The 23,350-nt window shown below is 51.2% G+C and overlaps 7 protein-coding genes across 7 annotated transcripts; 2 read left to right on the top strand and 5 right to left on the bottom strand.

The window, feature by feature from the left end:
- Positions 1 to 514: 514 nt before the first annotated feature.
- Positions 515 to 2,081, bottom strand: BDR25DRAFT_279772 (uncharacterized protein). Its single transcript, XM_033687773.1, has 2 exons — positions 1,982 to 2,081; positions 515 to 1,923 (listed from the first exon to the last, which is right to left on the bottom strand). Exon 2 carries the CDS (start codon positions 1,898 to 1,900, stop codon positions 728 to 730), a length of 1,173 nt encoding a protein of 390 aa, XP_033551323.1. The 5' UTR covers positions 1,901 to 1,923; positions 1,982 to 2,081; the 3' UTR covers positions 515 to 727.
- A 519-nt stretch (positions 2,082 to 2,600) lies between these two features.
- Positions 2,601 to 4,676, bottom strand: BDR25DRAFT_279775 (cytochrome P450; the record flags this gene model as incomplete). The annotated part of the gene is made up of 4 exons (XM_033687774.1): positions 4,275 to 4,676; positions 3,998 to 4,218; positions 2,724 to 3,917; positions 2,601 to 2,672 (listed from the first exon to the last, which is right to left on the bottom strand). Exons 1-4 carry the CDS (start codon positions 4,462 to 4,464, stop codon positions 2,601 to 2,603), a joined length of 1,677 nt encoding a protein of 558 aa, XP_033551324.1. The 5' UTR covers positions 4,465 to 4,676.
- A 728-nt stretch (positions 4,677 to 5,404) lies between these two features.
- Positions 5,405 to 6,256, bottom strand: BDR25DRAFT_279779 (uncharacterized protein; the record flags this gene model as incomplete). Its single annotated transcript, XM_033687775.1, has 1 exon — positions 5,405 to 6,256. The coding sequence occupies exon 1, from the start codon at positions 6,125 to 6,127 to the stop codon at positions 5,405 to 5,407; it is 723 nt and encodes a 240-aa protein (XP_033551325.1). The 5' UTR covers positions 6,128 to 6,256.
- A 701-nt stretch (positions 6,257 to 6,957) lies between these two features.
- Positions 6,958 to 8,333, top strand: BDR25DRAFT_215166 (serine/threonine-protein kinase-like protein; the record flags this gene model as incomplete). The annotated part of the gene is made up of 2 exons (XM_033684828.1): positions 6,958 to 7,156; positions 7,243 to 8,333. The coding sequence occupies 2 exons, from the start codon at positions 6,958 to 6,960 to the stop codon at positions 8,331 to 8,333; spliced, it is 1,290 nt and encodes a 429-aa protein (XP_033551326.1).
- Positions 8,334 to 8,826: 493 nt separating this feature from the next.
- On the bottom strand, positions 8,827 to 13,354 carry BDR25DRAFT_254673 (pyruvate carboxylase). The gene is made up of 6 exons (XM_033686311.1): positions 12,940 to 13,354; positions 12,587 to 12,879; positions 11,763 to 12,337; positions 11,245 to 11,709; positions 9,194 to 11,195; positions 8,827 to 9,140 (listed from the first exon to the last, which is right to left on the bottom strand). Exons 1-6 carry the CDS (start codon positions 13,094 to 13,096, stop codon positions 9,036 to 9,038), a joined length of 3,597 nt encoding a protein of 1,198 aa, XP_033551327.1. The 5' UTR covers positions 13,097 to 13,354; the 3' UTR covers positions 8,827 to 9,035.
- A 1,075-nt stretch (positions 13,355 to 14,429) lies between these two features.
- Positions 14,430 to 20,148, bottom strand: BDR25DRAFT_109159 (clathrin heavy chain). Its single transcript, XM_033683547.1, has 7 exons — positions 19,922 to 20,148; positions 19,829 to 19,849; positions 19,731 to 19,757; positions 19,300 to 19,674; positions 15,020 to 19,249; positions 14,849 to 14,968; positions 14,430 to 14,797 (listed from the first exon to the last, which is right to left on the bottom strand). Exons 1-7 carry the CDS (start codon positions 19,964 to 19,966, stop codon positions 14,561 to 14,563), a joined length of 5,055 nt encoding a protein of 1,684 aa, XP_033551328.1. The 5' UTR covers positions 19,967 to 20,148; the 3' UTR covers positions 14,430 to 14,560.
- Positions 20,149 to 21,307: 1,159 nt separating this feature from the next.
- Positions 21,308 to 22,300, top strand: BDR25DRAFT_310975 (translation initiation factor eIF3 subunit; the record flags this gene model as incomplete). The annotated part of the gene is made up of 3 exons (XM_033691199.1): positions 21,308 to 21,326; positions 21,424 to 21,521; positions 21,602 to 22,300. 3 exons carry the CDS (start codon positions 21,308 to 21,310, stop codon positions 22,298 to 22,300), a joined length of 816 nt encoding a protein of 271 aa, XP_033551329.1.
- Positions 22,301 to 23,350: the final 1,050 nt, after the last annotated feature.

Raw genomic sequence — 23,350 nt, forward strand, 5'->3', positions numbered from 1 at the left:
ACCGATGTCGGGATCGTCAAGCGCCGCGCTGGTACTATGATGATTCTCATCTGTATCTCTACTATCCTCAAGTCTTGGCTGTATTGTCTCGAAGGACGCTTCAGTATTGCTGGAGAGACTATATTTGGAGTTGAAATTTAAAGCCATGGGTTAAGGAGGGATGATTCGTCAATAAGGAAGTATCTCGTGAGTTGTTGGTGGCGGGAGTGATGAAAGTGCCGTAGGAACGAAGGAAGCAAGGCTGCGCTGATGCAGCTGGACACACATGCGCCAAGACGAGGCTAAAAACAGCACACCCCGAAGCAGATCGAGGAGTCTACCTTTAAGTAAACCGCAGACTCCTGCATCCAAGACTGACTGCTAGTCTTTTTTGAAACCCAGAGCTGATTCATATTCTTCCTCTTCGAGAACTGAGCAGGGCATGCCCAAAGAACTTTCAAGACAGGTTATTCTCAAAGGAGGCATAGATGACAGGAAATCTGTTAGACAGGGGCGATGTAAAATATCTTTCCTTAACTTTTTAAGCGATGCTAACTAAGTCGAAGCCTAATAGAGAGGCCTTGGAAGGGGTGGACGTCATGCATGCATACAGGTATTAGACTAATCAGGTAGAAACCATACTAGCAGATGCTAAGTTTGGTTCAACTCGAGAGAGATATAAGTATGGGATAGAACGCACAAAGCATGCGCTACCCAGGCAAGACGATGAGAACCCCGCCCAGCGCTTTCAAACAATACCACAACTCACTCTGTCCTCCCTCCTTCCCAGAATACCTAATTTCTCTTGCCCACCCATAGCATCCTCATCCTGTCCCTCAGTCCTCTCCCCATCCCCAAATATCCTCTTATACACTGCATCATAATTCGTCCACATCCCCAAAAACAACAACCCACTCAACCTCTCGAGCCATTTAGGGCTGCGTCCCTTATCATCCTGAAACCGAGCCTGAAGCCCAAACACAAATGCTATAAACGGGATCCATGTACTCAGAAAGATCTTTTGCCCCATTCCCTGTTTCTTTGTTGTGATAGTGTACGGTCGGATTTGCGAGAGGTAGGATTGGTATTCGGCAGGGAGGGAGAGCTCGGATGCGCCATCGGTGATGAGTTTGAGGTAGCGGGCGGAGGGCTGCGCGTAGCTGGGATCTGGGCGGGAGAAACGCTCTCGTGTGTGGAGACCCCAGGCCTGCGTGGAGTCTGGATCAGCAGCGGGTGCGAAGAGCGTGTGGGCTTTGAAGGATGGGGAGGACGGTGAGGAGGGAACCGTGTCCGAGTCGGGTAGCAGATAGCAAGTAACCATAATATCCTTATATGCAGTCCCACCACCCTCAGTCGCAATTATGTGTGCATAGTCGGATGGTGTAACCTCGTACACGCATCCCACAAGCCCTTTGTGCCAGCGGTCTTTGTGATAATCTGCTCCGCCCACACGACTCCCGCCCTCGGGCTTCGACTCTGACGGATCTCGCATCGCCGAATTGGCAAAACAAGGCTCCGAATAGGGTATTCCCGGTAAGTCAAACGTCAACTTCAGTTCCGGCACTAGCACGTTGACCTGCGAGAGAGGCTTGATGCCTCTCTTGCCCCTAAACGTCTCTTTACACAGATTCGACCCATATGCCAGGTAGAGCACCGTCTTCCCTTTTTCTTCCGCTGCCAGAATCTCGGATTTTGTGAGTGACCAGACATCGAGTGGTGCTTCGTTCAAGGAGGCATTGAGGCGGTCGTTGGATATGGGAGGAAGAGACGCGAAAGTCGTGGCATAATTCCGATGGTAAGAGAACCGTACGCGATCCACGAGTTTGTGGAACGCGGAGGCTGGAGCTCCTGCTCGTTCAGTCGAGGACGAGTTAGCACGGGCAAGAGAAGGGGTGGTGGTAGAAGTTTGGACGGTCGTCATTGCGGTACAAGATCGCGTGCTGTCTGTGCACCTTATGTCATTGGAGGGTTCCTGCAGTAGCTGTGGCACCGGCAAACTTACGCCTAGGAACCTTAAATCTAGAGTAAAAGATGCTTAAAGGGACTGAAGATGTTGAAATTCGAGCAATTGTTATTTAATATGCATATAAAAATGAGGTCCGTAGAATTCGTCCGGTTTGCGCATCCTGAAACCGATTTCTCATCAATCGGCATGTTAACGCACCGGGGGCCGATGGGGCAGCAGAAGGAATGATGGGAACGAAGAACCGCTTATCCATACTTCTCATTGAAGTCATGGTAGGGGCGCGACTAGGGGTGTGCAGGACAGAAATTTTGATATGGAAGACTTCAAAAGGCATGCATCATCTCTTAACATTTCGGTGAGCGTGCCGACTTGGGACTCTCTATTATCTTAAAATCGGCAAGCAATTAGCACTAAATTTCCCATTCACAGTTATTTGGGTTTGAAAAACTTGTTCAGAAGTTTGATTTGACCCAAGTCTCTGCAAAATGCACTGAAAACCCATGTACATTCTTCAGAAATCTGTCCCTTCAAAGGCACCTGATTGCTAATTGACAGGGCCCTTGATAGGTATCAAACACGACTAGTACACCAAGAACCCTCTCAGTATCGGACACCACAAATCTTACATTCCGAGCAGATATCATGAAGTTTAATCTCAATTATCTTTATGATGCATCTTGATGCGCATCCGAGTCTTATCAAACGGCTTCGAGGTCACCTGCATCGACTATCAACAATTAGCTATGCATTCACATGTCAGAAAGGGATTGCAACTTACACTAAACAATTCCGAAGTAGTCTCATACACCCCCTTTATATCCATCACCGGCTCCCCTTTCTCATCAACCTTAATCGCCCCAGCTCCAACCTTAATGAAATCATACCTCCTTATCACACAAGCCAGAATAACCCGAGCTTCCAAATTTGCCAGTTCCTGGCCAATACAGTTCCTTGGTCCTCGCTCGAATGCTCTCCAAGCACTGATAGGAATCTTACTCTCTCCAGCCTCGTGGCCCGCTTCGTCCTTGTTCGCGGCACTGGTATCCGTGTCTCCAAGCCAGCGCTCAGGAATGAACTGGTTGGCTGTTTCACCGTAGACTTTGGGATCACGTTGGATTAGATATTGGCAGAGATAGAGTACTGCTCCATCAAGACAGACTTCTTCTCCGTTCTCCAGCCGCACTTTGAAGCCTGACCCAGGTTCTGCTCGCCTTGCGGTTCCGGCTGGAGGCCACAGGCGCAAAGCTTCCTTTATGCAGGCGGAGGTGTAAGAGAGTGCTCTGATTGTTTCGTCTGGCCTAGCGAGGAAGACTTCTTGAGGGTCCGCGTCCCCGAATATTGCATCGTGTTCAGCGCGAAGAGTGGCAAGGCATTTTGGATGAATGGAGAGTACATAGAACAGCCTCTGCAAGAGGATCGAAGTGGTATCATGTCCTGCAAATAGGAAAGTTTTAACCTGATCAGTTATGCTCTGGAGGGTATCGCTCGTTAATACATCGATATCCTCTAGAGCAAGCGCAAGCACAGAGCGATCTTTGGTCTGTTTCGTAGCTTTGCGCTGTGCCGCTTTGATTTCTGCAAATTGCTGCTTCACCGCCTTCTTAATCGCACGATCCGCTTGCATGGATGCGATGATCCGGCGGATCCGGATAGGCACATTCAGCCACAGCCAGAGGCGACCAGTGTCGGAGAACGTCTCTATAAGATTTCGGTAGTGTTTCACAATGTTGTTACTGCGAATATGTTCACCTTGGGCCTCAAAATCGACGTTCATGACAATGGCACCGATGATGTCGAAAGTTAAGTCGGTGCAGAGAGGTTCCATGTCAAACTCAACACCCGACTCTGCCAGGCTGTCGAGCCTCGACATGAAGTCCGACGTCTTCTTCACAATCTGGGGAAGGAGAGTAAGGAGATGTTGTGGTGCGAATCCAAGGTTGAACCTCTTGCGGAATGTCTTCCACTCCTCCCCCTAAAATAATTTAGCACTCATTCAATGAAGGGTGCAAGACAGACGTTTGAAGGGAGGTTTAAAGGGCATGATGTATGTACCTCAAGTGTAAGAATAGACTTGGCTCCAACTAAGTGCTGGTACGAAATCTGTATTGTCGGCGACTTCGTCACACTATACGGATACAACTTCGAGGTCCGCGTGATCTGCTCTGCAATATCATGGGAAGCCACCAGAACCATGGCATAGTTAACGGGACGGAGATCGACCATCAATATCTGTGGGTTGCCGGCGGCCTTTATCATGTCGCCGAATACATAATCTACAACATTTCTTAGTTGAAACTTTAGCCTAGGTGTAAAGGGAGAGAACACATACCTCCGTGGCGCCTGCTATCGCCAAGTTTTTTGAAGCCTTCAGCAATGAACTTGAGGTGGCCCAGAGCGAAGGACGAGGGTAGGTGGGGAATATGTGCATATTTCTTGAAGCGCCAGCGTCGAGCTTGGACGTAGAGATACCAAGCGACAAGCGGCAGGATTGCTAGGATAGCATAGGTGATATTTGCCATTGTTTGCCGTTGCAGCGGGATATGACAATGTAACTGAGAGTTGAAGTGTAAAGCAAGTCTTTGGTGAGTGTCAAGAACTGTTGTGATGAGAGTATGGTTTTGAAACAGTAGTCATGAGGCGTAGGTACGGATACGTATGCCCACCTAAAACCCAAATCAGAGAACTGGTCAAATTCACGAAAATCTTACTAAATCGATGACATGACGTAGGGGAAATAAAAAAACCACGAGGAAAAGAGGCAGCTAACAAGGGACGAAAGCGTTCATAAAAACGGATCGGAAGAGACAATAACCCGGCCCTAGCGCCGTCCGGAAAGATGAATAGTTTGCCTGACACTCACCTGCCCAAGGTTTCCTAGCAGGATATAGCCACGAAGAAGGTAAACCAAAATAAGTGGCAAGGATATTGTAGAAAAAACATAGATGTAATTAGAATGCCGAGTTACGGGATGAAGTTAGAGGTGAGGTCGAATTAGCTGTCGTAGTTACGGATTGGCGGGGTTGGACCAAACACGGCGTGAAGGCGCCCGTCACACACAGGCCAGGAAGAACATCCCATGTCTTAGAGTAGAGGCCAAACATGGGTTGATGCCTTTCTCTTGGAATTGGAACCCGATAACAAATCTCTCTCTACCTTTTGTAATGCCCTGGCTATTTAAAGTGTGGGCACTATTTTCGTTCTCGTCCTAACCAAGCAAATTTGAGACCGTTTTGCATGATGCGACTCTTTTGTTATTTTAGTCGCATCTCAGTCTTAAGCAGACTATATCAATGGCTTTTCGCATGAGAGTTTGTACCAGGTAAAGCCTTGTCAGTTGAAATTTATAAAACTTACATGTTCGCACAAAAGGTATGTTACAAGTCGTGTCCATGAGCCAGATCCATCATTTCCAAAGTCCATATTCCATGCTATTCCACCCCCTCCAGCTTCCCCGGCGATCTACCTCTTTTTCTCCTTATTCTCTGCCGCCCTCCTCTTCGCCCTCGTCTCAGCCTTCCTCCTCTCACCCCCATCAACCCTATGCCCCCTTCTCTCCTCCCAAATCCCCTCCTGTACCCTTAACAACGCCTTCAGCCCGGCACTACCCTTCACAAGTTCCACATAAGGCGCCTTGATCGTCTTCGCGCCCTTGACTACAACGCCCTTGACACTCTTCACGTTCTCCAACGGCTCAGTCGGCCGTTCGGTTCCTTTAGGCACATTCACTACAGCTTTCCTCGTACCGGGCATATGCGTCGCCGTCGCCACAGCACTCCTCCTACTCATACTGCCCTGCTCGGTATTCGGCACAACAGGCGCTTCCACAAGCCTCAGCTCAGCAACGCCATCTTCAACGAATTTGCAATCCCCTCCAATCCCGTACTCCCCGTTCCGGAACTTCTCGCGCCAATGGAGAAGATAGCGGCGAGAGCGCGCGGGCTCAACGCCTAGGTCTTTGAGTTGAGCAGAAGTGAGGGTGAAGAGGGCATCCCAGGAAGTGATTTTGGAACTGTGTGCCGAGAGGTTGCGGCCGATTGCTGTGAGGAAGGTGGGCACATCAGGGATGAATGGAATGGGCTGTGGGATTGGTCGGAGGGGGATGCGGTGGTGCAGATTTCGGGCGCAGGTCTTTGGGGCCGAGAAAGAGGTAGAGATTGTGAGAAGAGGTCTCCGCAGAATCATGGTCTCAGTCAGGCAGTGATGGCCAGTGGGGGGGAACTGCTGATTTTGTGCTTAGAATAAATTACAATGCAAATGGACCGAGTATCAGGTACGGCGATGTGTAGGTGCTGAAGCGGGAATTGAGTGTTGATGTTGGTGGTCTAGAGATGATCAACTTTTCGAAGATGCCAAGATAGGGAAGCTTTGACCGGCCACATTCCATCGCAGCTCCCGGCTCTCCAGTGCTGCATCCACCCCTCTAAAATAACTAACAATTATAATCTGTACATTTCCAATGCCTTCTAAACCCGACTACCTTTATCCTATTCTCTTTGACGTGATTTTTGCATCAATATTAGAACAGCTGCGAGATTCGGCTGAACCTCGGAAGAACTTACAGCCAGAAATCCCTCCATTACATAGCTATCCAGCGTTGCATCCGCGTGGTATCAGAAGTAGAGGAGACCGAAACTGAACTCGTCTGTTCGAAAAACGACCAGGAACTTGGTCTTACCTTTCTTGGTATACGGGATGCTGCACCTGGACATGTCGAGAGGCTTTGACGCACGGGCCAAACGTAGCCTTATGCATCGAACCGCCGCATCAACTATCCACTCTCACCAACCTCTCGTGAAAGAGCACGGTTCCAACGAAAGGGGAAATATGTGTCCGCACTCACCCAAAGCATGAAACTCTCACCTACAACATCCCTCGAGCGCTCGACGTCTCTGTCCGCTACCACCTCTAACACCCCGAATCTCCTCCCAGCATCGACCTTGCGATAGCTTCCATACTCCGTTCTTTACATGGGTTCGCTAGACACGGATATCATGGTTGAAAAGGTTGACAAGATGGTTATCTCCCCGGTCCTCAGTCCGAGGCCTAACCCTCCAGGACCAGGCATGAGGGCTCTTTCAACGAAAACGAAAACGCTCGCGATTCTCAATTCCAGCAATGCGCAGACAGCAACCGCGGCCTCGACGCCTGGAGATCCAGGACGAGATCTTGCGGAGCAAATGAACGATGAAGTCCGCAAGAGGTTCATCACAGGTAAACCCTTGTCCCTATCCCTCTCACCTCACCTCCGCCTCAAACAAACCTAGAAAGATATTGCTGATGCTGATTGTCCATCTCAGGCTCCAAACTCGGCGAAGGAACCTATGCCATCGTCTACAGCGGCCACTACCGCGAAGATCCTAGTTCCCTCGTCGCCATAAAAAAAATCAAAGTAAACCAAGACTACAAAGACGGCATCGCCATGGACGCCATCCGAGAAATCAAATTCCTCTCCGAGCTCGAACATCCCAACGTCATAAAACTGCACGCTGTATTCTCCACCAAAGACCAAAACATCTCCCTCGTGCTCGAACACCTACCCCTCGGCGACCTCGAGACATTATGGAAAACACACACAATCAGCTACACATCCGCAGACATCAAAGCATGGGCGAACATGCTAGCGCAAGCCGTATGGTTCTGCCATGAAAACTTCATCCTGCACCGCGACATTAAGGGCAACAACTTGCTCATCGCCGCCGACGGCACCGTCAAACTTGCTGATTTCGGTCTCGCCCGTTCGTTCGCCGACCCCGGACGCATCATGACCTACAACGTGATCACGCGCTTCTACCGTCCCCCGGAACTCCTTCTCGGCGCACGACACTACGGCGGCGGCGTGGACGTCTGGAGTATGGGCGTCGTCATCGCCGAGCTCGCGATCCGAGAATGGTTTTTACCATCTGAAACAGACTTTCAGCAATTGTGTATTATCTACGACGTCTTCGGCACCCCGACTGAAGAGACTTGGCCAGGCGTATCCCAATTCCAATTCTACACTGCCCCAGACAATACACCTGCTCCCAGCCTCACGCTCAATTCCAGCGCGGCGAACGGCAATCCCTCACAAAACACTTCTCAACCCGGTCTTAAGCGCGCGCAACCCCTCGGCTATTGGCGCAACCGTTTCCCGCTTTTAGGCGAAGACGGTATTGATTTGATACGTGGGATGCTGACGCTCGATCCCCTCAAACGTCTCTCAGCGCGAGCGGTCCTGGATCACAGATACTGGACGAATGCGCCGCGGCCAACGAAGAAAGAAGATTTGCCTAGGCAGGGAGGTGGGGAGCAGAAGATGGGCGAGGATTTGAAAAGGAGGGGTGGGGAAGTGGACACTGGGCGTGCGGACAAGGTTGCGCGGAGGTTGGATTTTAGTGCTGTGAGGAAGTAGGCAGTGTGGTTATTGGCTACCTTGGGGTCACGGAGTTTCTGAGTTTCTGATTTTATGAAGAGGAGACTTTGAATGTTCTTAATTGCATTTGTGGCGTTGAATAACTAGATTTTCTCAGGACATCTCTTGCGAATTTTGCTCGGTAATCTATGGATAGACATGTACGAATATGGGTCATAGTAAGGGGGTAATTCAGAGCAAAAGATTTCATTCCGCCTAATTCTAGCAAGGAATTTAAGAAATCAAATATTTTCTGCTATCGTGACTTGATAGGGACGAATGTGCTGGAGTCAAACGCACCCACAGGAGAGGACACGGATAATTTTAAGACAACCCTTTCTAATTCTGCTAGTAATGCTCTCGACTCCAGCAAGGAATATAAGCAATCGGATTCTTTCTAATCCTGTACTTTGAGTGGCCAGAACACGCTGTAGTTAACAGCACTTAATCATCAAGTTTCAGCACATCACAAAGCGTACAACATACTTGAATTGAGGTAGAAGTCATCATCCATTTCACCATAAACTACATAAACCATCCTATCCCATTGCCCCTAACCATCAGGAAATAAAACCCTATTTAGAGTATGGTCAAAGGAGAGCGCCAGGTAACCTTCTTAGCTGGCTTCTTCTCGACACTAGACACCATCGACTCAGCAACGTACTGAAAACACAAAGCAGAAAGACATGGGCCGGAAAGAAATTACTTAATGATCTTGCAGACAAGATCTTGAGAATCGAGTGAGTCGCCTTCACGGACGGACAGACTACCGATTTTGCCACTGTGGGGCGCGGAGATGACCATTTCCTAGAATATTTGTTAGCGTGCAAGGTCGAGTGGGGGTGGGCTAGGAGACTTACCATCTTCATGGCACTCAAGACAGCAATGGGGTCGCCCTTGAGGACCTCGCCGCCATCATGCACACGGACCTCAACAACAACTCCAGCCATCGGCGAACCGACTTGACTGCCATCGGTAGGATCAGCCTTGGGCCTCCGTACATTCTCGACAGCGGCATGTTGGTCCTCGACAGTGACTGTTCGGCCCTCGCCGTTCATCTCATAAAAGACTTCCCTCAGACCGGTCTGCTCGGACAGTGGTCCCACAGCAAGAAGCTTGAGGATAAGCACTTTACCTTTCTCAAGTTCGACGTGGAACTCCTCTCCAATCTCTGGACGAGCAAGGAAGTAGCGGGTTGGTAGGACGGAGAGGTCACCGTACTTCGTGGTCCATTTCTTGTAGTCCTCAAAGACCTTGGGGTACATGATGGAGGAGGCAACGTCACACTCGGTGGCATCGCCCCACTTCTGCTTGAGATCGGCTTTGACCTTGGCGATGTCAATAGGATCGAGATACAGACCAGGTCGCTTGTCCATCTTTCTTCGGCCACGGAGGGCTTGGGTGCGGAGGGGTTCGGGGAAGCCTCCGTAGGGTTGGCCCATGAGACCTTCGAAGAACTCGAGTACCGATGATGGGAAGTCGAGTTGCTCAGCCTTCTGAAGAACATCATCGTGGGAGAGATCATTAGAGACCATGAACTGAGCAAGATCACCGACGACCTTGGAGGTGGGTGTAACCTTGACAATGTCACCGAGAAGGTCGTTGGCGTGTTCGTACGCCTTTTTCGTGTGAGCCCATTTCTCTCCAAGACCCTGCTGCGAAGCCTGGAAAATGAGGTTGGTAAGTTGGCCTCCAGGAATCTCGTGCTCGTAAACCTCCGGATCAGGACCGGTAAGGCCTGCTTCGAAGGGAGAATAGAGCAACCGAAGTTGCGCCCAGTATGCATCGAGGTGACGGATGATATGAGCATCAAGTCCTGCGTCATTTGGGGTGCCCTCAAGAGAAGCAAGAATAGCGCCAATACTGGGCTGAGATGTCATGCCAGACATGCTGTCAATAGCCGCATCGACAGCATCTGCGCCAGCCTGAGCACAGGCTACCATGGAGGCAACACCAGTTCCGGCAGAATCATGGGTGTGAACATGAATGGGGAGGTCAGGATACTTCTCACGGATGGCTCCCACCAGCAAAGTGGCGGCACGAGGCTTCAGAACACCCGCCATATCCTTGATACCAAGGACATGTGCGCCCATCTTGACGATCTTGTCGACGACTCCGAGGTAGTATTCGAGGTTGTACTTCTTGTGCGGGTTCAACATGTCACCGCTATAACAGACGGTACCCTCAGCAACACCACCAGCCTTGAGGACAGCCTTGATACCGACTTCAAGTTGCTCAACGTCGTTAAGAGCATCGAAGACTCGGAAAATATCCACGCCATTCTTCTTGGCTTGCTCACAGAAATGGGAGATGGCATTGTCCGGAAGAGATGAGTATGCAACGCCGTTGGCTCCACGTAGGAGCATCTGGAAGGGAATGTTGGGGACAAGCTTCCGCATCTTCCTCAGCCTGTCCCATGGGTCTTCATATAGGAAGCGCATGGCGACATCGAAGGTCGCTCCACCCCAGCACTCAAGGGCCCAGGCGTTGGAGAAAGCATGGCTAGTCTCCTTCGCAATTGTAAGCATATCAACGGTCCTCACACGGGTAGCGAGGAGAGACTGATGGGCGTCACGCCAGGTGGTGTCCATGATGAGGCAGCCCTTGTTGGCGCGGACAGCCTTTGCAAAGCCCTCTGGACCATCCTTGAGAATGACATTTCGCCAACCCTTCTGACAAGGCTCGGAGCAGTCGACTTTCTTGCCGCTAGAGTCGTGGAGGGTAGGAATGACGACCTGGCCTTTGAACTTTGGCTCGCCGATTTGTCCCTTGATCTGGCTACCGTTGACCGCGAGGTCTCCGAGATATGCAAGCAGCTTCTGGGCACGGTTCTGCGAGCCGATGAGGGCAAAGAGCTCGGGACTGGACATGTGTTAGAAACTTCGTAACAGATTCAGAGTCACAAACCTACCTGTCGTCGATGAAAGTAGTCCAGCAGTTCCCCTCGATGAAAGTGGGATGCGTGAGAACTTTGATCAAGAAAGGAATGTTGGTCTTCACGCCTCGAATACGGAACTCAACCAATGATCGAAGCATCTTTCGGCGTACAATTTCGTACGTAGATCCATGACAGGTACACTTGACCAACATGGAGTCATAATGAGGAGTAATGATTGCGCCCGCGAAACCGTTTCCACCGTCAAGTCGCACTCCGTTGCCACCTGAAGAACGGTACACCTCGATCTTCCCGGTATCTGGCGAGAAGTTGGTGGCCGGGTCCTCGGTGGTAATACGACATTGGATCGCAAACCCTCGCGTAGAGATGTGATCTTGTGTAAGGCCGAGCTGCTCAAGCGAAGCACCTGCAGCAATTTGAATCTGTGCGGCAACGATGTCGATACCGGTGATTTCCTCAGTAATAGTATGTTCAACCTGACTGAATCACGATATTAGCATTGTAGCTTGGCAAGGACGGCCAGAACAACTTACATTCGCGGGTTAATCTCGATAAAGTAATATCGGTTCTGCTGGTCAACCAAGAACTCGGCAGTTCCGGCATTCCGATAGCTAACCGACCTAGCGAGTCGGACGGCGTCGTTCAAGATAGACTCGCGAACATCTTGTGGGAGGTCTTTAGCCGGAGCAAGCTCGATGACCTTCTGGTGTCGGCGCTGCACCGAGCAGTCACGCTCATACAGATGGACCACATTGCCGAGGTTGTCACCCAATAGTTGCACCTCAATGTGCTTTGGTCTGTCTAAGAATCGTTCAACGAAGACCGTGCCGTTGCCGAAAGCTGACTTGGCTTCCGACGTTGCTCGCTCGAACGAGTCCTTGAGCGTAGACTGCTCCCGGACTACTCTCATGCCTCTGCCACCACCTCCAAAGGCGGCCTTGATGATGATGGGAAAGCCATACTTGTCGGTGAAGTCTTTGACCTCCTCGTACTTCTCGACTGGTCCCTCCGTACCTGGGACGACGGGGACATTACACTTGATGGCGAGCTTTCGTGCAGACACCTTGTCGCCAAGGGCATCAATGGTCTCCGGAGTGGGTCCTACAAACTAAACCCCAAGAGTCAGCCTCAATTGTGAAGAAAGGAAAAGTAAAGGGTCTTGGTGCGGGCCGGTGATCGGCAGTAGTCCGGGCAGAAAAAGACATGCTGAAAGAAGTCGGTGTCTGTCCTGCACGACCCTGCAGCCGGCCCCGCGCAAGCTTGCTTCTCCGGGAGAGGCCATCTCAACAAATGCAATTGTCATGTGCTCCCGCAATAAAGTGGATTTCATCATAAGAAGAACAAAAGGGCAACTTACGATAAGCCCGGCCTTCTCGACATTTCGTGCGAACTCTGCATTTTCGGACAAGAATCCGTAGCCAGGATGGATCATGTTGACATTGTGCTGGAGTGCAATCTTGATGATTTCATCACCCGCCAGGTAGGCTCCGACGGGAGAATACTGGCCGCGGTGTCCAATCTCGTAGGCCTCGTCCGCCTTCTGCCTGTGCATGCTGAGACGGTCTTCATGACTGTAGACAGCGACGGTATGAAGGGAAAGTTCGTGGGCTGTGCGGAAGATGCGGATGGGGATTTCTCCACGGTTGGCGACTATTCGAGCTGTTAGCGGGCACCCACAGCTTCCAGGCTGCCATTGGGTAGTTAACGCACCCAGGATCTTCTTCAATTGCATAATAGAGCTGCTTGCCCGCAGCCGGTGGTGAACTGAGTTACGGTGGGGATGATGCTCATCGTGCTCGTCGTCGAACTCATTATCGTCGATGGCTGAGGACGACGTAGATTTATTGTCGAATGCGAGCGTGGCCATAGTGGACAGCCGCTTTGGCAAAGTATGAAAAGAGCAGTGTAGGTGTAGGGATGTGGTGGAGTGGAGAGGGTAGGTGAAGTGTAAAGGTGAGGAGGGTGTTGGAGTGGAGGGGAATATATGGGAATTCAGAATTGTGTCAGAACGAAAAGTGGACACTTGACGAACTTTAAAAGCCGGCCAGCTACCAGGCCAACAGGTAAGCCAGACTCAACACTTAGATATGACGAGGGGTCGGCGGCTTTCACTGTGCTGTGCGGCCAGTGTGCATGCCCTCAAAAGCAATGCACCAGTGCAAGCTCCTGGGTCCGGAGCATCTGCAGGCCAGAGCTCCCCCTGCTGCCCCTCCTCGCCGCTCCAGCTTGGCTTGTCGATAAAGCCGTGCTCCTCCACTCCCCGCCGCGCCCGGCCCACGCCCACTCTCCCGTGCAGCAGGCACCAGACATCACAGAACATGGCCGTAAAAATTATTGCCAACTCACCTCAAACTCCCCCCAGCCATCCCACGCTCAACCACGCCCACGTTCGCCTCGTCCAGAAAATTTTCTCTGAGTGCCCAGCTGTTCCTCAGACACTTTCTGCTCCCCGTGACACACAGGCTCACCGCCAGGGCAAGCGTCATCTCCTGCCTGCTATTTTCCGTCCTGGTAACTCTAAGCTCGGCACAACGGGGAAAAGGAATCAGTGTGTTCTCGTCTCGCCTGCCTTGCCTTGCCTGGACAATTTCGCGCGCTTTGCTTCGGCCATGGTCGGGCATCATCTGGAAGATCCGCAGGACAGGTAGCCGAGCAACGGGTGTGAGATCTTGTGCATCTGTGAACAATTTCCATAGGGCAGCCGCCAATCCTCCAAACCAGAGGGATCCACGAGGTTGTTTCGGAAGGCTCCTCTCTCGAAGCCATGCGGGACTTCTCCAGACTCTAGACGCATCGTGTCATGGCCTGATAAACATCCTTACTCGCCGTAGACGCTGCTCCACCATCTGTAAACACCTCAATTCAGTAGCTTGTGTCGTTCTTGTGGAGGTGCGCCCCTCACAACTAGTGCTCGGGACGCCGCATTCGGTAAAATACTGTGAACATCAAGATGAAGAATTGAGCACACTCTATGCGCCACTTTGCTTTTGAGCGGACCTAGTCCGCGCATCACACAGCTCCATATTCCGGGGAAACACAAGAAGAAGCAAATGCTACCAGCAGATGACATGGATTAACTAAAGTACATGGGTGTGAAGTACTTGGCGCATGAGAAGCATGCTCCAAACATTGAAAACACCTTAAACGCCTGTAGAGTACACCCCCGCCTATCGGCCCCAGATTGAAACCACTACCCGCAGAGATGTAGACACCCGGCCCTCGCTTTTGCATTTACCACTAAAGTCATGTATGTAAGTAGGGGAAGAGGCGACTTCTGGAGAAATATCTATCGAGAAACTCCCAGGATGACGCGTGGGCAAGAGGAAGAGTCTTAGAAGGCTCGGAAGCTTCCGGTTGGCTGAGGAGCAATGCCGTTGGACTGGCCGTAGGGACCTGGAGACGGTGCGGAAGCCATTGGACCCTGGGTTAGCATGAGGCGCGAGCCAAGGATCGGTGTATCTTCCTCCTTCTTCTGCTGGCTAGCTTCGCGAGCTTTCCGCTCCTCGTTGTCCTTCTTGAGCAACTCGATGGTGACTGCTTGCTGGGACAGATAGTTGATCATGTATGGCTAAGGATCGTTAACAATGCTACGCAACATAGCGGGAGAAGTTAAACATACCATTGTGAAGTCGTGCAGCCCATTACGCCATGAAATCTCCAAGACGACGTCCGGACGGATGAGGTCGTAGCAAGCATAGAGCATGCCGACGTAGCACTCGCGGCTGCCGATATCGACGAACTGTAGGGGTTGTTAGTGGAGAGGAGGACTAAGGGGGAATGGGTGACTTGCGTAGCGAAGGAGCTCCTCGACTACATCAGACTTGCCAGACATAGCTGCAGTCTCAATAGCGTCCTTGAACAGTTTGTCTTGCTTGGAGAGAGCAATCGACTTCTCCCATCGCTTGTTCTTGCGATAGATGTTGGCAGCAATCTGGCGGAAAAACACCAGATCGTGGCGCTCAAGGCGCTGCGCAAGGTCGACCGGGTCGTAGTTGTCGTAGTTCTCGACCGAGTCGCGTAGTGTCTTATAATCTTCCTCCTCGATCAGGAGGTCGTTGAGAGCATTGTTCACCTCACGCTTGTTCTGTGACTGGACGCTAAGGAGGAACGGCTTGATGAGAGGAATGTTGTCTGACTTGACAAACATTCGGACGACACGGTTAACGTCGATCCTAGCTGTAAGCGCTTGCAGAAGGTCGGTCAAAAGTGTTGGATGTTCCTCGAGGTAGAAGCTCAATGCGCGGTAGTAGATTTCCAAGTTGGTGACCTTTGTAACTGTATCCTTGAACGATTGATGCTCCCAGGAATCCGTCGCACGCTCCATCATGGCAAGAGCAGCATTATCCCACTCGTCGTAGTGGACGTACAGGAAAATGAGCTCAGGCCACAAGTGCGCTTCCTCACAGTGTCGAAGCATCTTGGGAATGTTGATACGAGACCAGAAGAGACGAAGGTGCTCCATGACACGCTCCGGGTGGTACTTGGAGAGCGCGATGCCCAACTCCGTGAACATACCCATGTGTGCACGCTCAAGACCAAGGCCAGCCTCAAGCAGGCTGATAAGCTCGTCGAAGTAACCATTGCGCTCATACTGCCTCACCAGGTCGGCCAATTCCTCAGCATGGACGATCAAGTTGAGACCACATATCTGAGCCAGGCGGAACTCCTTCTTGGAAATGCAGGCCTCGTTAACTTGACGCCAGACCTTGGTGCTGTTAGCCTTGCGAGCACACTCGACGGCAGCCTGGTAATCCTCGAGATGGACGAGAGTAGTTGAGAGCTTAGCCCAGTTTGAGATGCTAGTGTAGAAGATCTTAGCCGCCTCATGGTAGCCTTCCTCGTATGCCTTGTCACCAGAAGCCTCAATGTCGGCAACATTGGTGCCACGCAAGAACTCCTCCAACTCGGGAAGCTGGTCTGTGCGAGCGTAACAGAAAGCAAGAGCGGTATCGACAGGAACTTCACGGAGGGTCTTTCGGGCCATCCTCAAGAACTTGATCAGATCCTCATCCTTGCCAGCATGGGTGGCGATCTCGACGACCTCCAGGAAGTTGGACGGGTCCTGGGCGCGAATGTACGAGTCAATAGAGTCCGTGACCCGCAAGCCATCTAGCTGAGCCTTTGCAACTCTGCTCCAAACTTCTGGGATGTCAACACGGTCTGCGTAGTCCTGGGCTCGATCAATGCTCACAACATGCTCGATAAGAACATTTATGGCGTCAACGTGGCTCTCATGCTTCTTATAAATCTCGAAGGCTTCCTCGTACATGCCCACGTCGATGCACTGCATGGCAATATCCTCAGGCGTGTAGTTGCTCAGATTATGGATATATCCCATCATACGGCCTCGGTCGGATTTAGCAGCAGTCAGCATCAACAAGTTCTGGAGCGATGGGTTGTCGCTGAAGGCAGACGGCTCCAGAATAATCTTCTCGAGCAATTCAATCAATTCCGCGGGCATGTCGCCCGTAATGAAAGCTTTCACGGCAATGGAGACCTTGTCCGGATCCTGGGACTCTGGAACAGCGGTTGAAATAACTTGGTCGACCAAAGAGCGGCGGTGCATGTTGTTGGGGCTAAGAACATAGTCCCAGATCTCGGAATCTGCACGCTCGAGGAGATAACGAGCTTGAGCCTTGAACATGGCATTCTCGTTGGTGATGTTAATCAACTCGAGATCATTCTGACCCTTGCGATAGGCAATGTATGCGAGATTGGGGTCGCGCTTCTCGCAGTACTTGCCGACCACAAGTGAGTCATACTGGTCATTCTCCTTGAGGAACTTGTCCGGGTTGTTGTTGCTGTCTATGTAAATCTTAGCAAGAGCATTGTAGACGGCCTGCTGCTGGTTTCCGGCAGCCAGGGTCTGCTCAAGGAAGGGGAGCAAGAGCTTGAGACGGTTGCGGGACTCAACCTCGCTCACGAGCTCGTCAATTGGGATCGAGGAAGGTGTAACAGAGGCCAAGAGACCTTTGATGATGCCTTCATCGCAGTCGACATCGAGCAGTCCGCCAATAACAGCCGGGGTCCTCGCCGGGTTGACCCGCTGAACGTAGACTTCGATCGATTTGAATTGCTGGTTCTTGTAGAGGTAAAGAACAAGGTCATGGATGAAGTTGAAACGATCGCACACTATGATAAGCGGCAACTGCTCTTTGAGCTGCGCCTCCTTGAGGAAGTTCTTGACCTTCTCGGGATCGTAATAATTGCTCTCACGGCAAATGCGCTCGACCTCGTTCAGCTGGTTGACGTGCGTAGCAGCCTCAATGTACTTGAAATGAACTTCCTTGTCCTCGCTGACATTGACAATGGCGCCCAGATAGAAATATAGGCCTTCGGCAGTGCGGTACTTCTCCAGCAGTTCGATGATACGGTTAGAACCCAACAGGTCGGAGTATTTCTGAGCAATGCGCACAGCCACCTGAAGATTTTGACGAATGTTGACCTTGAGCATCTCATCCAAGCATTCCAATGAGAGTTCAACCGTCAGCTTGCCAAAGTAGTTTATTAGCCATTCTTCGGGTAGCCTGTCGGTCTGCACAATGATGCGCTTGATAGCCACCGGGTCATCGTTGTGCTCCAGGGCACGAGTGAGAAGACCAGCATTTTCGCACAGTTGGGCAATGCGGGCCTTATCATAGTGCGAAAACATCTCATTCCCGAGAATAGCGTCAGCGACTTGAGGTGCGTTCAACAGGTTCATCTCCAGAAGCTTGGTCTGCAGATGGCCCTGCTCGGGGAGGTTTTGTGCGAGCGTCTCGAGCAGGAACGCAGTCGCCTGCTGAATCATGCCTTGGGACTGGAAGATGTCGACTACACGATCAAGGCTGATAAGAGGCTCGCCTTCATGTTTCGCCAGGGCAGAAGCAAACTCGGCACCCTTCTCAGGATTGACTCGAATAATGTGCTGAAGCAACACGTTAAAGTCAGGGCGGTACCCAACTGAGTCGCAGTACTTTAGAATAATATCGAAATGGCCCAATTCGGCGAGAGCTGCAACGGTCTTCTGTGGCACATTTGCTTCCTTATAGATGGCGAGGGCCAGGTTGAGATCATGGGGCTTCGCAAGGTCGCCGAGCTCTTCAGAACAGAAGAGCTTCTTTTCTCGGTGCCACTTCTCAATCAGGTGCTTCCGTCCTTGTTGGAAGACAGGACGGGCAAGCTCCAATGTCTCTTCCTTATTCAGCGCACCTTTGTCAAGCAGAATTCCGAAGTATTGTAGGAGGACCGTGATCTGACCCTGCTGGTTGGGCGCTTGACGAAGCCTATTGATGGTCGCAGCTGTGCGCAGGAATCCTCGCGGTGAGTTGGCGGCTATCTTTGCAGCATCCGCATAGGCGCCCTGCGTCATTAAGTTCTCGAAACGCGACTTATACAGTTGGTCAGCGCCTGGGAGACCGCCCCTCCCAGCAAGCTTGTAGGCAACCTCGGCACTTGCGGGATTCTCCATGATATAGGGGATCAGGGTCTCCTCGCGAATAGTCGTGTATAGAATCTGTCCTTTTTTATTGATGACGACAATCCCACGACCTTCCGAGTCTGCAGTGGAGGTAAATACAGTGTCATCCGATATCCTATTCATGAACAGAGGAATTCCAGTCTCCAGGTCGTGCAAGTGGATGAAGCCGAACTTCGTAATGACGAATATGAGACCGTACTTCTTTGCAATGTGGATACCGAGAGGAAAGTCACCATTGACCTCGGCAGGCCAGTGGACTGGAATCTGTCGTTTGGGAAAGGCAGTGTTCGAGGGATTTGGATCGATTTCGACAATGTTCAGTTTCGCATCGCCGTTTGCGGATCGTACGGCAAACGCGAACAGCTTGGAGTCCGCCATGTTTCCATCTAGTCGGATAGTAGCAAAAGTCGCTGCATGGCCCTCTAGAGGCTGGCTGATATTCCTCGCCCTGGAGTACAACTGCATATTCCCGCCAATGCCACCGCTCGGTCGCTGTGCGATGCCAATCAGGCAACCCCAGTTTCCATCCTCGGAGACAACGTAATTAATTATCTGGTGTCCCTGCACACGGTTTAGCTACAGCAGAATCATTGTATCGTGTACAAACATACCTCAAGATGCTCTTGGCGATCGAATACCTTGGTGGGTACGAGTTGCTTCTCGCCCAGTACATCCCAGTGGTAAACACTCTTGACACTGACGAGTGCGAGAGTTGTCGCGCTGACCCATCGCCAGAAAACAATATCGTGCTCATGAGTGTACGTCTGCAAGCGCTCCTTGGTGGAGAGGTTGAAGATCTGGAGGGTCCGCTGCTGTGCCTTGAGCGCAATAATGGGCTCAGTCAAATGCATAATAGCACTGTCGGCGCGAATGGGCCGCCGGACGATGTCATTCATGTTCTTGAGGTTGAGGATGACCGTCTCGGCCGGGGCGGAGGCGTCGGAATTGACCTGGCGCACACACACATATTGGTCGGACTCGAGTGTCTAGTGGGCAGTCAGCGTCATTACCATTTAGTTAGGGGCAAATTTGTTCCACTTACACAATTCTGCCACGTTATTGATGCCGGCTGTTCTTTGGGTTAGCTTCATCTATAGGGTTGACTAGATGAGCCTGGGACACGTAAGGAGCTGGACATACTTGAATGCCCATGCTTGTAAGCTGTCAGGGAGCGATGTTAGCGTTTGTCTTCATCTCCAAGGCACTCTGGAAGGCACTGGGGAGGACACTCACAGAGGCAGGCTGGGTGACCTGCAATGGAATCTGTCGTTGCGACATGTTTGCGACTGGACAGCTCCGACCTCACCAGAGGTGAGAGTACGGGTAACAACAAGGGTATCGAGAAGAAGAGAAGGAAGAATTAGACCCAGATGTTAAACGCCAAAGGCGCGCTGGAGGAAATGAGAGAGTGACGGTGAGATGTGCGAGTAGGTGAGGGTGTTGGAGTTGGTGTTTTTGAGTTCAGGAGCTTGACGCTGTAGGCTATTTCCACGTACGAAATAAGCCCTGACCGCAACACGTGACACTTGGCAGATCAACTGCCCTTGGCAGCCAGGAAACATGTGTGACTACTCTCACAACGTCTCTCTCACTTGACTACCCTTCTTACAATGTGGCCTTTTTTCTCTCACTGTATTTGACAAGAAACCGTGTCTCTCACCTGAAGCTTAGCTTCACTTCCCATGACTAATTAGTTATGACAGTCAGTTTAGCTTCAATTGGCTTAATGAGCCCTGGGCAGATTTAGGGGGGGGGGGCTCCAATCTTCGAGGAATCCATCATTTACGCCATTTTTGACTTTTCAGCAAGCCAAAGGTATGGTAACCTTTCCTGGCTGTTCACTATGTTAGGCCTTCTGAATTTGGAAGGAACTTTGCTCTTTCCTCATTAGAAAAAACGGCTCTACATAGGGATTGTGCATACATTGCGTCCACTAGTCTAAATAGCATAAATCTCCGCTCAGTGAATCCGCGTCCACGTCTCCAAACGCGGTCATCTGGGGGTCTCGAAGAGGAATGTTAGTTTGACAAGTTACTTCCCTAGAAGACACGTCACAGAAGCTGCGCGACTTTGAGAAAAAAGCACTGAGGGAATCCAATACCTCACTCTCTTCGTTCGCTTAGCGGCACATCGATGTTCTAAAGCACTCCGTATTGCCTCAATGTCAGACGTTCCTTCATTCCTGAAACAGAGCTGGCGCAAGCTCGGATTCTAAGTTTGCAAAGTGAAATACTACACATATGCCCACACTGCCAAAATCTCCCTGCAGAGTAGAGAGATTCGGGTTCACATGCGCCTGTCCTACTCCCAAAATAGTGCATCTTCTAGAAGAGCAGCCAGTCCACTGTGATTGGGCAGCATCGAAACGGGCAATTTTGGAAGAGAGTGGTGGGCTGGGCTTGCAGGCATCGGAAGCGAGAGGACAGTCAACCCGAGCCCAACCTTTGTCCTGCGACGCGGTCTCTTCGTCTCCGTAATTTCATCTCTCCCACTCCCCTTCGCCCACACACACATATCCCCAGCGCAGATTTCGCGCCGAAGACACACGCACTCCTACCAACACACCTTCTACACATACAACGAGCACCACAGACGTACTCTACCCCTGCTACCGCAATCATGGCTCCGTCTAAATGGGGTACGTCATATCCCCTCCCTCTGTGCGCGTTCAATACCTGGCTTCTGCACATCCTCTCCACACGAATGGTCACTGACAATCAGCCTCTGCACGACAGATGAGGAGGATGAAGAAAGCACACCTCCCTCCTCTCCACCAACCGCGCCTCTCGCCCGGCGCTGCAAGTTCGATGACGAAGAAGAAGAGGACAGCGACGTATGTCAGGCAGCCGCCGCGGCGGAGCCTGCCCCGCAGCACCTCAAATGCTAATTCTAATGCTAACTTCGGCGACATAGGTGCTAGAATCATGGGATGCCGCCGAGGACTCCGAAGTCGAGCGCGAAAAGGCAAAGAAGGCCGCCGAAGCCAAAGCGAAGGCTGACGCAGAAGCCAAAGCTAACCACAAGTCCAAGTCTCAGCGCATCGAAGAGCGAAGACAAGAGAACATGCGCCGTAGACTAATGGAAGACGAGGAGTCGAGCGACGAGGATGAGGACGAGGCCACCCGCCGTGCAAGACTCAGGAAGACAGAACAGGATTCAGACCTCAAGCACGCCGAGGATCTGTTTGGCGAACTCGCTGTCGGTGGCAAACGCAGCGGCGCAAAGCCCGTCACATTGCAAGACACAAGCGATCCGACCAAGACTATCGACCTCAGCGCCCTCAGCATCTTCAATCCAAACACCAAGGACCAGTTCGCCAAACTCCGCGAGACCCTCGTACCGCTCCTGGCGGCAAATACCAAGAAAGCGCACTATGTCCTCTTCCTTCAGGAATTCACCAAACAGATCGCGAAGGACTTACCGAGCGACCAGATCAAGAAGATTGCGAGCGGGTTGACGACCCTGAGCAACGAGAAGATGAAGGAGGAGAAGGCGGCCGAGAAGGGAGGGAAGAAGAGCAAGGCTGCAAAGACGAAGGCTAGCTTGGTAGCGACACGGGATGTGAGCTACAAGGCAGATACGTCTACTTATGATGACGACTTTGGAGAGTGAGTATCCAGATGCATTCCTCGCTCCCGTTCAAATTTCTGACAGTCTTCAGTGACGACTTCATGTGAGACTCACGAAATCCGCGACACCAATTTCCTCGATGCGCACTGCCACCTCCCCACCTCTCCAAGTCCGGCATAAGATACGCTGTACTCCTACTCCAACTCGCCACACTCCCTTTCCTGTCCGTCTGTGGTGAGTCCTCGTTGGACAAATGTCAACACCTCATTCCCCAACCCATTCGAATAGCTGTACACATATCCCTCATAATTCCCGGATCTTCTTCAAAGTTTCAACTACTCTGCATCGGCGTTTCGGTGTCTCTGTAGTCTTCAGTTTCCTTCCCATCACTGATCCAGCATTTCGTTTCCATTACTCAGGAATTCCTTGGGTCGGGTAAGGGTATGCATATGGACCAGCGGGGAATGGTTAAATGGGTGGGAGGACGGATGGGATGGATGGATACGGGCTATAGATCGATCGATGGTTTAATACGAGTGTACGAGTTCAATTATATTCGGTGAAGTCATGCTCGTTGCATTCACTTGTAATCCACCTATCATTAAAGCTATTCTACTAAATTCATCTTGCAAAGGATCCCTCAAATTTTTACAAGACTTTTAACGTCAAAACACCTTTCCATTTACTACATTCTTCTTATCTAGAAGCATCACATCCGAAAGGTCCCTCCCCTTTCCCCACCCCAGATTCCCCTCATAAATACCATGAACCTTCAAAGTCCTCACCCTGATCCATCTTCCTGTATCTCGAGGCACCGATGGTTAACTTTTCCATGCACAGCATCAAGATCTACTTCGTATACTCTTGAAAGCTCCCCCCTCTGGCAAACAGGTATTATCCCGTTGGCCGACCTCCATGTCCTCTTCTATGCTCTGTATATCTTTCCCTCCTCCTAAGTTGGGGTTCTATTTCTGTTCTCAAATCTCGCCTTCTCGACAAGGAAAGTAAGGATGATGGGTAATATGTCGAAGTCTTGAAACCCAAGAATTGTAATATAGAAAAGGAGCACACGCGACGAGTCTGGTTGCACGC

This window comes from Lindgomyces ingoldianus (assembly GCF_010093535.1).
Source record: "Lindgomyces ingoldianus strain ATCC 200398 unplaced genomic scaffold BDR25scaffold_6, whole genome shotgun sequence".
In the NCBI taxonomy this organism is placed as follows: Eukaryota; Fungi; Ascomycota; class Dothideomycetes; order Pleosporales; family Lindgomycetaceae; genus Lindgomyces; species Lindgomyces ingoldianus.